Below are 14,551 nucleotides of genomic sequence, written 5' to 3' on the forward strand. Positions count from 1 at the left end.
AATATGCGCGTAAGCCGCACATTGACACGTTACACCTTTTTCCAAGTCATTGATATACATTTCATTTCACTTATGACTTTCAATGACCGGCCGACATATTGCTACAGGTCATTGAAAGGTCATACTATCCCATCGCCGCCATAATGCTTATCTGTGTCTGTGTGGTGTAAAGCATTTTGTAAAAAGATGACAATAAAAATAATATTATTAACATTTCTGTTATTAAAGGTATATCGTTGCAGTAATAGTTGTGATTACCGCATTGAATAATCCTTATCCGAAGTTTTAAACATTAAATGATCAATTCATGTACGGTTATCTAGATTGCCCGATTATGATTACGATGGGGAGTGATTTTAGACGAGGGTTTCAATAGGTGTGAAGCTGAGGTGGGAGTTTTAGCCCAAGTGAGTGGTTGGAAAATGGAGTTTGAATGTTTGGTTTGCAGCGGTTTGTAGATGAATAAAGACTAACGATCTGTGGTAGGGATGAATATTCAGTAGGAAAATTGTTAAGAAACGGAGAGGATCTTCAACTGTAGGTGGTGGGAAGAGGGAACCGTTGGGTGGTGTGAGCATGTCGATGGTTCGAATAGGGGCTATGAAGTCAGGTCGGTTTTGGGCAGGCGCAGGGCGGCTTCTCTAACGGCGTGAATATGCTGGATGACTGCCTCCACAAGTGTGACACGGATGAAACTGACGGGTGTTCGGGCAACTGGACGTAGTGTTGTTGGCTGCAATGGCCGCATACAGGATGTTTTGCAGTGCACCGTGTGGTAGGGTGGTTGTTATATGTGAGGCATCGCTCACAACTCATAGATTGTAGTAGCGGGGCTCGGGATGGCTCCACTTTGTGAAAGTGTCTGTAGATCGAAATTCCGCTGGTCAATACTCGATCCATGTCTTCAGGTGTCAGCAGTAGGGTTCGAACCATGTAATTGGGTCCTGTTGTGTTCTTTATCCTGAATACCTTTTTCCCCAGGATGCCTTAGGCTTGAAGTTCGGCGAAGATGTTATCTTCAATAATAGAGGGGTCTACGCATCGTATTAAGCAGCTGAGGAGTCGATAGCGTGTAGGAGGAGGTGGAACATTAATGGGTGGGGTTGGGAGGAGTTGAAGGGGAGTACTTGGACCGAGATGATGAGATACTATTCTAATTGTGAGCAGGTTGGCAGCACCATCCCGTTGACCTGGATGATGACTCCGGCAGTAGTTTTCCGAACGTCTGCGATATTCTCCCGGCGCATGTTGAAGCGAAGCAGAGTGGCAAATATGGCGTCAGGTGTTTGGAAAGCAGGGTAGGGATGTGGAAAGTAAAAAGGAATGTGTACCTGATGGAGGTGGTTGAAGAAAACTTGAGTGACTAATAGGGCGTCTGGTGCCGGATTCAGCGAAGAAGGTGAGCTGGGGAGGAGAGGGTGTGGTGATGGTAGTAGCAGGTTGAAGGTCTCTCTACGTGTTGACTTCCTTGGCGAGCGGTGGGTCACGTGACGGGCTGGTTGAGGTGTCCGTTCCGAGGCAATTTCCAGGTGCCGTGTGGCTGGTACTTGCTGTGGAGTTAGTCTTGGAGCCAGGTCCGTGAATTTAAATTTCAGCCTTGAATTATCCAAAGGTGGAGCTGGAGTCGCAGGAATATATCTGGCTTGATAATTAGGAGCAGCGTAGCTGGACATTACAACCGAATGGTAGGCAATTTCGGCTGTTTGGTTGAAGTCTGTTATGGTGCTGGTGGTGGTAGTGGTGACGTTAGGCAACGAAGTGGTGGTGACCGGGCTATAAAACGGGTATGGAAACATGGTAACTAATGTTCTGGAGTGCACTCAAAATACGGTCGTTCACAAATGTGGATGTCATTGATGATGGGCTCGTCCCGTGGTGAAATTTACCGCATTTTCTTCAGTCCACTTGATCAGCACACTTTTTTAAATAGGGAATGCCCTACGTGACTGATGTATCAGTGTAGAAAACCGATGGACGGCAAAGGATGTGAACTTTCAACTACTACTAAAAATGTTCTCATTCCTCTCCTGAAGGGTTAGGCGGGCCTCTTAGACTAAGACACCGTCTCTCAGGCCGGGAGATTTGTTACGGTGAAGGAGATGCTTGGAGAATGTGAGGGGTTTGGCGGCCGTGGCCTACACTAGGAACTGTCCCGGAATTAGCCTTAGTGCAGGAGAATGGAAAACCTTGGAAAACCATTCTCAAGACAGCGAATGGTTGGGGCCAACCATGAGGTCCACCCTTCTCCCGTCTCCCCGAACGCAGAGGCGTAGAGCCACTGTAGAGCTGTGGCTACCCCTCCACTGCTCGCTTGGTCGGTCAGAGTGCAGAGCTGTTAGACCACGGACCAGCCGTAGTCACTTATTGGCCGAGACCCACTCTGCATCTACCGACCAACTTTCAATGGGATGGGTGTGCCTGCATTGCGTGACAAATTTTTCTGATGTGTCGAAGTCCAAGTGAAACTATCAAGGGAAGCATGGCTCCATATATGCATACTAAACTTTCTTCTTATTTATTTCCATATTTCAATGTTTCTTCATTTTTCCATGAAGGCTGCTCGCGTGCCCCACTAACAGTTTGAGAACGAGATATATCGCCTTGAGGCAATGCATTTGATACATACCTGACATTAGTATGAGAGATCTGCATTGTGATTTCCAAACGCCTAAAGCATAACAGGTATTTAATATATTAATAAGGATATTGGGGAGGTTCTATTTCGTGAGTTGTGTTAATAAGATGTGTATAGGCACGTTGTCGTATGCAGCTGTTATTGAGATAAATGCAGCAATTGTTCCTTGCTTACGATGTTTGGTGAGCAACAGATCTGTGATTAAAATATTTATGAGGTATGCTGTGCCCCTCCCTTTAATGAAAACGTATTGAAATTTCGGCAATCAATTTTAAAAAGTCAGGCACCACAAAAGGCTTTCTAACAGAATGCTGAGGAACACCTTCCGGAAACAAGGTCATAAACGGGTTCCTCTATACGCTATAAAAATTTGTGGGAGAGAGTTTGTTTCTGTATTGGTGCAACAGTAAATATATTCCATACAGAAGGAGTGGTCGTTGATTTTAGTATTTGGTTGTAATATTATATAATTATCTTGTGTTCGTGGTAAGGAAGGTGGGTGATCATTTGATAGGTGATATAGTCTGGGCCCGGTGCGGAAAAAGGTTCATTTTGTGCTGCATATAATCTGGAATAACAAAATTAGGTGTTAGGGTATGATAGGATATGCTTATGCTTTCTAAATTCATGTTTTCTGTGTTGAAGTTTCCCTTATTATGAGCTAGATTTTTAATAGCATCCCATCTATCTTTTATATTGGTGTGTCTGTTGAGGTTGTTAATGAAATATTTCCAAGCTTCTCGTCATCTATGATTGAAAAATTGTCGTAGGTGAGCAGCGTACCTTTTGTATCGAACATAATATTATCAAGAGTAACATTTATATTTATTTTTAACAGGGTTCGTCATCTTCTCCCCATTCCCATGCAATGTTTATTCCACCATTGAATTTTAATACTTCTTTGAGTGTTCCTATAGATCCTAGATTGAATACGTTGGTATACATCGAGATAGCTTTGAACATTGTTGTATAATGTATTATATGCTGAGGTGGTATGTGATGGGAATTTATTGTTGTTTAAAATATAGGCCTGGAATAGTCCAGATTCAAAATCGCGCAGATTTCTAGTTCGACGCTGAGTTGATAAATGTTTATTGTGCACCAATATCTATTAATATAGGGAAATGATCGCTGAGATGAGTATGTTTATTCGTAAACCATATTGATTTGTAAGCTAGATTCCCTTAACAAATTGACAAATCTATTGCACTATTAGAGTGTCCTGGTTGTAATAGACACATAGGTGAGCTATCGTTTAAAATAAACATCTGGTTATCTGACACTGCCTTTAAAATATTGCGACATTTTGTTGTTGTATTGATATATCCCCAGTAAGTGTGATGTCCGTTGAAATCACCCTCTGTAAGGATACTTTCTTGGGATAAAAATTGAGCAAAATACTGATTCCATTTAATGGCGTTTCCCTGTATTGCAGCTGGGCAATATACCTTTACAATGATGAAATTGTTTATCCTCACTACTAATGAGTAATTCTTAGGTCTATAGTTGAATAGGGTATATTATTTTCAATTAAATTAAGTACGCCGCCCCCATACCCACCATCATCCATACGTTCAGCATTATAGCTTTGTACATAAAAGTTGGACTCCGGTTTTAGCCATTAAAGTGATGTTGTGGTGATATTCTTCAGTGAATAATATTAATTCATGTTTTCTTTAGTAATACTCCTACTATTCCATTGCATTATTCCCATACTCCTCTACAAAAAAGCTAACTTTATAAAAAATAATTTTAAATAAAGGCGCCCATTAAGTTTGTTCCCCGAAACCTCGGCCAACTGTTAGAAATCTTTCTGGATTTCATCTTGGACACACTTTTTTGATCTGGGGATTGAGTCTGATGATTTTGAAGCTGCGATAGTTGATGGTTCTGTTTGTGCTTTTTAAAAAGAGGTTATGATATTTATTAACGTGAGACATGCTCCACGTTAGGATTTTGCAACCGAGATAAATAACTGTAGTCGCTTAAGTGTGGTCAGTATCCAGTATTCGGGATATAGTGGGTTAGAACCCGAATGTCGGCAGCCCTGAAGATGGTTTTCCGTGATTTTCCAGTTTCACAACAGGCAAATGCTGGGGCTGTACCTTAATTAAGGCCACGGCAGCTTCTTTCTCACTCCCAGCCCTTTCCTGTCCCATCGTCACCATAAGACCTATCTGTGTCGGTGCGACGTAAAACAAGTTGTAAGAAAAAGGATTTTGCAATATAGCGTGATTCCCGTGCCTTGCCGAAACCTGGAGTCGGGGCTGGCCGTTTGCATTTGTGAATTACTTGGGTGAATTTGCGTTTCCGCGATGTCTCATGCAGACACACATAATCGCGTTCAGAAATCGGAGGAAGGATATGTGGGACCTGAAGACGGGAAAGTTCCTTTGGCTGTAATTTATCTTGTGCTTGTTAAAAATACATATTGTCAATACACAATATGCGTTTAAGAGCTATTTGTTGTTTATGAATTTCACAGCGATCTGAACCCACACTGTGATTAAGTCCACAATGGAGGCATTTCTTTAGTTCAACAGAGCATTTGACCTTTTCATGAGTAATGCAGCAGTGACCACATAGCAGGATTCTTGATTAACAGTTCTTGGCAGTATGCCCATACCTTTGACATTTGCCACAAATAACGGACGAAAAATAAAGGTGTCTACTTCTAACATGACATGAAAAATGGCTACGAATTCGGGTAACGCTTGGCATTTGCAGGTGATCCTTACTGTGCCGGTGGGAATGTAGCTAATTTGACCGTCAGCTGTACTCTTCTGTTTATCCTTTGCGCCTTGACAAAGGGACTGGGTATTGTATGCATTTGACAATATCCTCCTCCGTCAAATTCTTATCTACCCCCGAATTAATCCAATGCGAAAGAAAAATTGGACTCCGGTATAAAAGCTTTAAGTCTTTTAGAATTCAAAATTAGGTGGAGAAGAAAATTGTTTGCGTGGTAAGCGGAGCTAAAGATGAGTTGAATTATCTTAGCACCCTTTTTAGTGATGGATGTTATGCCTGCTAATTTATTATCATAAGAAAGCCTCCCAAGCGCCATTGGATGTATATTGCTAATATGCACCTACCAACCTTAAATGTTCGCTCGGTATAGGAGTATTCCCTGCCTTGACTAGCGACGTAATCGCAAAGTAAACACAGCCAGTGCCTGTGCCTCATATTCCCTCAGTCGTGTTTCACCTTTTATAGTGTGCGGAGTGTCGCCTCGTGGTGAACGTGACAACATAATGGCACAACGACGCCATTTGGACCCCCTTTTGTAGGGTAGAATACTCGGCCGCCTGGAAGCAGGCCAGACACAGACCGAAGTCGCCGTATCCTTGAATGTGCCACAAAGTGTCCTTTCCAGGATTTGGAGACGATTTCGAGACACAGGAGATGTTAGTCGTAGGCCAGCACCAGGTCGGCCAAGGGTAACCACCCGTTGGACATAACATGAATGATATTCATGTGTAAACTTTTAATGGTTTATTGTATTGTTTTAACCAGTTTTATGTGGGGGCATAATTTTTAAATAAGTCTACTGCACGCATTTGATTTTAATATATAACCTGAAGAAGAGAATATTAATTAATTCTCGAAACATGTACTTTCATATATTTATGTATTTGATGTATTAGTAAATATACTAGACTTCGAATTGTATTGGCATGGCGGACCATTAAATAACTAATAACATTGATTTAAGTCAATACGGACCATTGGTGACCATTATTGTCAAGATTATAGATACACCCACATTTAACATACAAAAGTTTCATTTGGGGAAGATGTAGGAAAGATTATGTTAATAATTTGGAAATCCTACAGATAAAAGCCATTAAAATCATGTATTTTCTTCCTCAAACCGTCACATGAAGTTTTTTCAGAGTCAAATATTCTGCCATTCAATAAGCAAATTGCATTTTCATCATCAGTCTTCATGTATAACCTAGACGATAAATTAACCCACTCTGCTGTTAACTTCTCCCATTTAAGTGAAATTCATAGATACGAAACAAGAGGATCATTAAGGATATATCCCTCTCGTTCAGTTCACTAGAGTATGGAGTGAAAGGCATAGAATCATCAATGTTTAGGGAATATAATATATTGCCTCCTGTTATAAAGAACTGTGAATCGAGTAAATGTTTTGATAAAAAACTGAAGTAATATTACTCCTATACAGATGTCTTAACATAACCTATATATTAATTACTTTAATTAATACATGGATATTTTTAATATCTTATAGCCATGCAATATATGAATATACTTCTGAAAAACTATGATGCTAACACGTTAAAAAACTATCTCTTAGTTATCAAAACATGTACCTGTCACATTACTGAGGAAGCTATACTATATGTAATATAATTATTGTGTCGCCTTAACAAAAGTATGCACTGTACTCTCCCTATCACAAGCCATAGGCTCATGGTACCTTTTGTTACAAACATACAATAAATGAATAAATGTTCATTATTTTGTTAATTTCTACATAAGTATTATTACATTATAGTATTTAGGAATCAAATATGTCCATTTATTTTGCAGCATATTTGATATTTCACGAATAGGTCTATTATCTTATCATAGTGGGGCAGAAATTTGGTTCAGATTTCACATGATTTGTGTATTTACAGTATTGGTTAAGAGTAAGATAGGGCAAGCGACCATAACTTTGCCGGGTTAAATAAATCACATGCCTGCCTATGCTCAGAAGGTGATATAACACAAACTTACCGTGTGAGCTTGCATAGCTTCCTCTATGTAGTGAGTAGTGACGATGACTGTCACGCGTTTGTCGGATGTTATGCGAATCAAATACTCCCAAATACTGTAACCAACAATGATATACATATTACGACTACTAACAAAATTGCTACACATCATTCAGATGTAAGTTCCTGTGATTGACTTACCTGCTTCTGAGCAAAGGATCTACCCCTACTGTTGGCTCGTCCAGAATCAGAAGTTCAGGGTCATGAACCAAGGCTGCTGCGAGAGAGACTCGTCGCTGCTGACCACCACTGGAACCATAACAACTACACATCAACTCAGCGACGTCCCTCTTTATTATTACCATTATTATTATTATTATTATTATTATTATTATTATTATTATTATTATTCAACCAACAACCTGCAGTTTTGTCAAGGGAGCAGGTATATCTAGGTGGGAATGAAGGAAAAAGATGGTAGCAAAAGATCTTAGAGGTCAACGCTAATTAGGAACTAATATTTAAAGGCCCCATGAAGAAAAGAAGAAGAAGATTATTCAACCCTTTCGTTAGGTAACTGGCACCGCTGCTCCCGATAGATAGCGTGCATCATATTATAACAGGCTGCCTATACCTATCGAATTCTGATGACAAACATCAACACGATCTAATAGCAAAAATTATCCACTAGAAACTTGCCCTGCCGGCAGTAACGTATTCAAGCATGGGCCTTATCCCCCCCCCCCTCTAGTGACACCAAGACTTTGACGTAGGTTTGGGGGCTTGTGTGCTTGTTGATCCCGAGGGCTGTGCCAGCTCAGGATTACCCATGCTGGATTGGACTTGGTGTAGGGCCAGACTAACAAGGTGTCCCCAGTTGCCTGAGAGATGTCTGTACTCTTTATTCTTCATTACTATTTCGACCCTTCTATTCTGAAATTCTCAAATGTCATTCCTCTACCTGTCTAGCCAGCCTTCTTGCCTCGGTTAGAATAGGTTAGTACGGAGGTTTTATCCTCCCCCCAACCACAAGTTTCGGGTTGTGACGAGGTAATGTATGGTTAATGGGAGAGTAGTTCTTAGCCACCCCCTCCAGATACCGGGCGCCTTCTGGATCTACTCATAGGCTCTGCCGAAGGTAGATTTCATATTTTCTGAGTACTCGTGGGACCAAAAACAGAACCGCTTTTCTTCTTTACCTTCAAAAGGTGGCACTCTTCAAAAAGGGCGTTCAAGATTGCTAAGAAATGTGAGCGGTATACTCCAGTTTCAGTTGATTCTTTAAGTGACGAACGTCTTCCCCGATTCCTGGTTGCGTCCAGGGTCGATAACAAAAGTTCTATTGACGAATGTCCTTTTATGATCAGTAATTATATCGAAGACATTGTTGCTGGTGAAGTCGACGAGATGCACAAGCTCCGCGATGAATCCGTACACATAAAGACATCTACAGCTGAACAGTCAAGACGGCTTCTTAAAGCCAAGTTTTTCGGAAAGGTAGAGGTCAAAATCGAGAAGCACCAGTCCTTGCACTCCTGCAAGGGAGTAATATTCCACAGGGATTTGGTTAAGTCTTCCAATAATACTATGATCCGGTACCTAGCACGTCGGGGTGTAACCGACGTGAAGAGGTTGAAGAGGCGTGTGGATGATAAGCTACTCGATACGGGCCCTTTCATCTTTGCCTTCGACGCTGAAACCGTGCCTGAACGGATAAAAGTGGCATGTATCATCTGACTTTTCGTCCATACAGTATATTCCAGCACCAATGAGGCGCTATAACTGTGAAAAGTTTGGCCACACCTCATTGCGATTCACAGGTTCGACGACCTACAAAATGTGTGGTAAGTGCGAGCATGCTGGGACTGATTGCAGACCACCACCTGTGTGCGTCAACTCCCGGGTGTGCATGCTCCAATCTGAAAGGAGTGCCCCACATTCAAGTAGTAGAAGAAGATACAAGAGATAAAAACGCTGGATAAGTTGTCTTCGCTGAAAAGGTCGCGAACGCGCGGATCACCCGTCAGAGTTTTGTACAGAAAACCAGTAATTAAAATGCGTCGAAAAGTGAAAGCCAGCAACAAAATGTAATCTTTAAGGAAGCTGGAGTTTCAGTACCTGAAACATCGGAACGTGTGTTATTGCCGACGTTGTCTGAGAACTGCCCTTCCCAGGAATGTTCGGCTGAGAAGTCCTTCCCCAACAGGGCGGGAAGGAAGACTTCCCCAAATTGGGCTGGAAAGTCCAGCCCTCCTTCCAATGCCCAGGCCATACAGGAGGAGAAGGTGAAGCCACAGAACTCCCTTAAGAAATTGGAAAAGAAGCCTTCTCCAACTCAACTCGAGGTCACAGAATCCCCGAAGAAGACCAGCAAGCCATCTGCCGGTTCTCATCCTAAAAAGACAGAACAGTGGGCAAGAGCGAGAGGGCCAGACGCCGTCTTGCTCGATCACTTTCTGGGAAACCTAGTCCCAGGAAAAAAGCCCACTGTTCCCGATCAGTGAGATGGCCGTCCTCGGAGTGCCCAGTCACCGCGTCTCCCTCTTCTAAGGATACCATGGAGACTGAACCACTCATTGTCGAGGATGGTAATGACGACATAAAAGACATCGACAAAGACGGCGGAACCTGGCAGGTAGTGAACCGAACGAAGGGCAAGAAATTGCTCTAAATGGCACTATTGCATTGGAACTGCAATAGTTATCACTGTCGACTAGCTGAGAAGTCAATTGATACACGTTTTTGCGGCCTCCATTGTCCGTCTACAGAATCTCATTTGAGATCTGGACACGACACGACTAAGAGAGGATATCGTCTTTAGAGTAAAGACAGAGTAGCTGTGGATGGCGCGGCGACTGTGTACGTTTGTACCCAAGTTCGCTCTGACATATTCAACGATGAATTACCGCTCCGTACTCAGCTAGATGCAGTTGCAATTCACACTCCATTGCCAGTAATGCCATCGGTGTGCAACGTGTACATTCCACCGGACTACGATCTTCAAATTCATGCACTACAAGATCTGATCGCTCAGTTACCTCCTCCTTTTCTCTTACTGGGCGACGTGAACGCCGTAACACACTATGGGGTTTCCCGTCTTCCTGTGCTAGGGGGAAGATGCTCGATCGATTGATCGACCAGTTCGATTTTTGTGTGCTTAATACTGGGGAACCGACTCATTTCAATAGCGCATATGGCACATTCTCACACCTGGATGTCACTATGTGCAGCCAAATGCTAATTCCCCTGTTACGGTGGCAAGTAAACGATAATCTCTCTGATAGTGACCACTTCCCGATAATTCTAACTCTGTGGTGTAGTGGTTAGTGTGATTAGCTGCCACCCCCAAAGGCCCGGGTTCGATTCCCAGCTCTGCCATGAAATTTGAAAATTGGTACGAAGGCTGGAACGGGGTCCACTCAGCCTCGGGAGGTCAACTGAGTAGAGGTGGGCTCGATTCCCACTTCAGCCATCCTGGACGTGGTTTTCCGTGGTTTCCAACTTCTCTTCCAGGCAAATGCCGGGATGGTACCTAACTTAAGGCCACGGCCGCTTCCTTCCCTCTTCCTTATCTATCCCTTCCAATCTTACCATCCCCCATCAAGGCCCCTGTTGAGCATAGCAGGTGAGGCCACCTGGGCGAGGTACTGGTCATTCTCCCTATTTGTATCCCCAGACCCAATGTCTCACGCTCCAGGACACTGCCATTGAAGCGGTAGAGATGGGATCCCTCGCTGAGTCCGAGGGAAAAACCAACCCTTGAGGGTAAGCACATTAAAAAAGACAGAAAGAAAGTACCAGGACAGGTATATATTACAAAATAAATAAGTTAAATATTGAAATGCAGGAAAAGTAATTATTTGTGCAGTAACAGTAAACGCCTTGACCCATCGTGCAACCGTCTATACGATAATGCATTCTTGCCACAGGCTTCACGTAATCCTCGATAACATTCTGATGCACTTTTGCCACGGATAACCTCGATTTTAATCCACGAATGCTGATCACCTTTTGAAAACATGCTTTTGAGTGTTGAAATCGACACTTTTCGCTTCAACGCCACACAACAACATCAACAACGACAACAACAACACTCCAAACTGGATGCTCGACAAATGCACACCACACATCGACAACAGCGCCACCTTACCGCTCCCATATCCTATTTGCGCATGCCCATCTCCTGCGAGTGTCTGGACTAGGTTTCGACTATATTTACATGATAGCTCGCCACATCAACAACTGACTGTCAGCACTTCACTCTACTGAACCACGATTGATCTACCGTAGCAGTATCAACAACACAACTTCATAATTCTCCTTCAACAACTCACGCCCATGGTACACCGTAGATTCTGATTGATCCGCTACCGTCGCGGCATCAAAACAGCTGAAAGGACTCCGTCTCTCCCATACTTCCGGAGCTTGCTTAAAAGATTCTGAGCGGCTGAGTAAATTTTCTGTGAAGTATGATGCTACCCTACGTACACATAGTCCCAGTGAGAATATCTCCTTTAACCACTGGTGGATTTTACAGTCCTGAGCCACGAGTTAGGATAGGATCCGAGATACCTACCCCTCTTCCATGGCAATTAGTATCCCCACTCTCCGAACCACTTGCTAGACCACTCAGCCCTTGCCCATGGTTCACGATCTATGACTACAAAAACCCACACAACGAACCATTGTAATAGTCTATTTTAGTGGTTTATAAGGGCTCGAAGTTGGTATTATTCAGTTTCGTTATGGCACGTAAAATGTACTGGGTTATTATAGTATAATTATATAATGTAGACTAATGTAACCATAACATAACATTACCGTATGAATATGTGTTCGATTTAAGTGACTATTGACAGCTAAAAATAATTATTTATTTATATTAGAATAACATCGTGCACGTTTTCCTGATGACTGCTGGTGAATATTGTGTGGACTTGGACAGGAACTGCAGAGGCTGGAGGTTCACAAAATGTTAGAGGGAGTGTTTAGCTGAAAGTTATACCTGAGATTCTTGATTGAGATGCTATCGGCAGGCAGTTCCAATAGCAGGGACAAGAAGTCGTAACGTTCCTGCAGCTGAGTTCGGCCCATGTTGAACAACCAGCCAAAGTAGAACACAGTATCCTTCACCGTCAGTTCGCTTACCAGGGCGGTGTTCTGCAATCAAACAATGTGAGCTGTAACATCTGCTCTGTACAGGGCGTCTGAAATTGAGTTCCGGAAAATGTATGGGCATAATAAACCCAATAATGTACAAAAGGATCCGTCATCCATTTTTTCTAAACAGTTTGATTAATCGCGTAGTGCACTAAATTCGCAAGAGAACGTTAGCGTTGAAGAGTATTAATATTAGCATTCAAAATTCCCAAGGAAAATGCAGGGAGTACACAGAAATGATCAGAATGTCTATTAGTGAACGGAGTACAGACATGAGCGCGTGACTGAGGACCGCATGGTATTGGCGGTTTACATGTTCTGTGCAGTTGGCAAGTAATACAGTAGAGTGCATTGCTTGACTCAACGCATTCAGAGGAGGGGAGTGGACAAGGACATTGGGAAAGGAAAATTTAAAGCACCATTTCCTTTAAATTTTCGCGCTTGTGCCCTGCGCTGGGTGAAACACGTTACAAAAATGAAATAAGAATATTAATGTTCATAGTATTTACGATATATGAACAATTATCAGAAATCAATTATCACTGAACGTATCTCCTTAGTGGCCTAAGGACTCTAAAGTCGAGCAGTAAAGGCCCAGCCTATTACGTCAGGAAATCTAAATAGCGTAAAGAAGTTGTTTGGCATTAATTGTGGTGTACATTTCTGATTAACACCTATCAAAACAAAATAATAATGTAGGGAACTATATTGGACTTAGTTTTATTAGCCTATATCCTACGACTTGTAGTATGTGAAGCCATTTCTTTTCAGTTACGACTTAGTTATAAAATATATCCCAGGATACTCTGTTCTAAACTTAGTCTTGTTTACCTGTCAATAGCACAGGACATGCTTGCAATGTTTAATTTTATCATATAACTTATATTACGTGGGTATGTCATTTCAGTAATTATTTTTTCTGTGTGGAGAATTTTGATATGCACGAAATGCACTGTGTTATACGATATGCTTCATAAAACAAATGCATTTTGCCCGCCCAAAAACCGGGAGATTACTAGGATTTCAGTTTTGTACTCCAGTCAGTTGAGGAGACCTTAGTGCATAATAATCAGAATAAAGATGCTACATTATCCGGGCATGATGATCGGATGCTGATCTGTGATACGCCACCATGAATAGCAAGGTTGCATGTGAGCGAGCGATACCTCAGTGTGCTACGGTAGTGCACCGCCCAAGGTTATCAAGCAAGAGAGCTTGGCTGGTCACCCGCTAACACAGAAGTTGCTCGCGATTGAATTTACGTTCTTAGGTTTCTTTGTCATTTTTCTGGTGAGCTTTCCCTAGGAGGAAACAAAATACGCTAGAGATTTTTATTTCAAAATACTATGTCCTCTTACAATTTTCGAACTTATTTTCAGACACTCTGTAGAGATAATTTTCGCATCAGATTTATTTTTAGGCCTAATATGTTCTTGTATTTCGTTTTTAAGCTCAGTGATGACCTCTGCAATGCTGAGATCTTACTGACATATGCAGAATACATTCTATAGATCTTTTTTTTTTATAACAAGAGTGGACGTACATGTCTTGTAGGCGACCTTCATCACACACCTTGAAGTGGCGGTTCCTTTAATAAACGTATCTGATGACTCTATCTACAGCTTTTGAACTATTATTGCCTAAGGACGAGGAGGTATGAAATGGACTGTTATACCAGCAAACAATTTCAAAGGAAAAGGAGAATGATTACGCAGGTGTGTTCGAATCCGTGATACAATGCGTACAAACGGTATAACTATCAACAAATACACATAGAAGAAACCAAACGGAATGATTTCAGTAGTAGAACTGAATAAACTACTCTGCAGGACCTGTAATGAATTTCAATCTGTGAAAATCAAATAATTAGCATGCCGTACTTCCATCACTAGCAAGATGAAACTCATCCTCGTATAAACTCTAATCTTCCTTATGGCGCGGGAACTTGTACTATCAATGTGTATGATTGCCGGTGAATTGTGGTACTATGAAATATAACGCCGAATACCTTGGACGCCACACCGAA

The 14,551-nt window shown here is 42.0% G+C and overlaps 1 protein-coding gene across 1 annotated transcript in view; it reads right to left on the reverse strand.

Moving 5' to 3' along the window:
- The window catches only part of LOC136877751 (ABC transporter G family member 20), a 160,322-nt gene that overhangs the window by 104,617 nt on the left and 41,154 nt on the right, over positions 1-14,551 (reverse strand). The window contains exons 4-6 of the mRNA XM_068228734.1: positions 12,371-12,525; positions 7,567-7,674; positions 7,388-7,481 (exon numbers count right to left, since the gene is read on the reverse strand). Coding sequence (XP_068084835.1) covers positions 7,388-7,481; positions 7,567-7,674; positions 12,371-12,525 — 357 coding nt within the window. The remainder of the gene's footprint in view (positions 1-7,387; positions 7,482-7,566; positions 7,675-12,370; positions 12,526-14,551) is intronic.

Source organism: Anabrus simplex, chromosome 7 (assembly GCF_040414725.1).
Source record: "Anabrus simplex isolate iqAnaSimp1 chromosome 7, ASM4041472v1, whole genome shotgun sequence".
NCBI classification, from domain to species: Eukaryota; Metazoa; Arthropoda; class Insecta; order Orthoptera; family Tettigoniidae; genus Anabrus; species Anabrus simplex.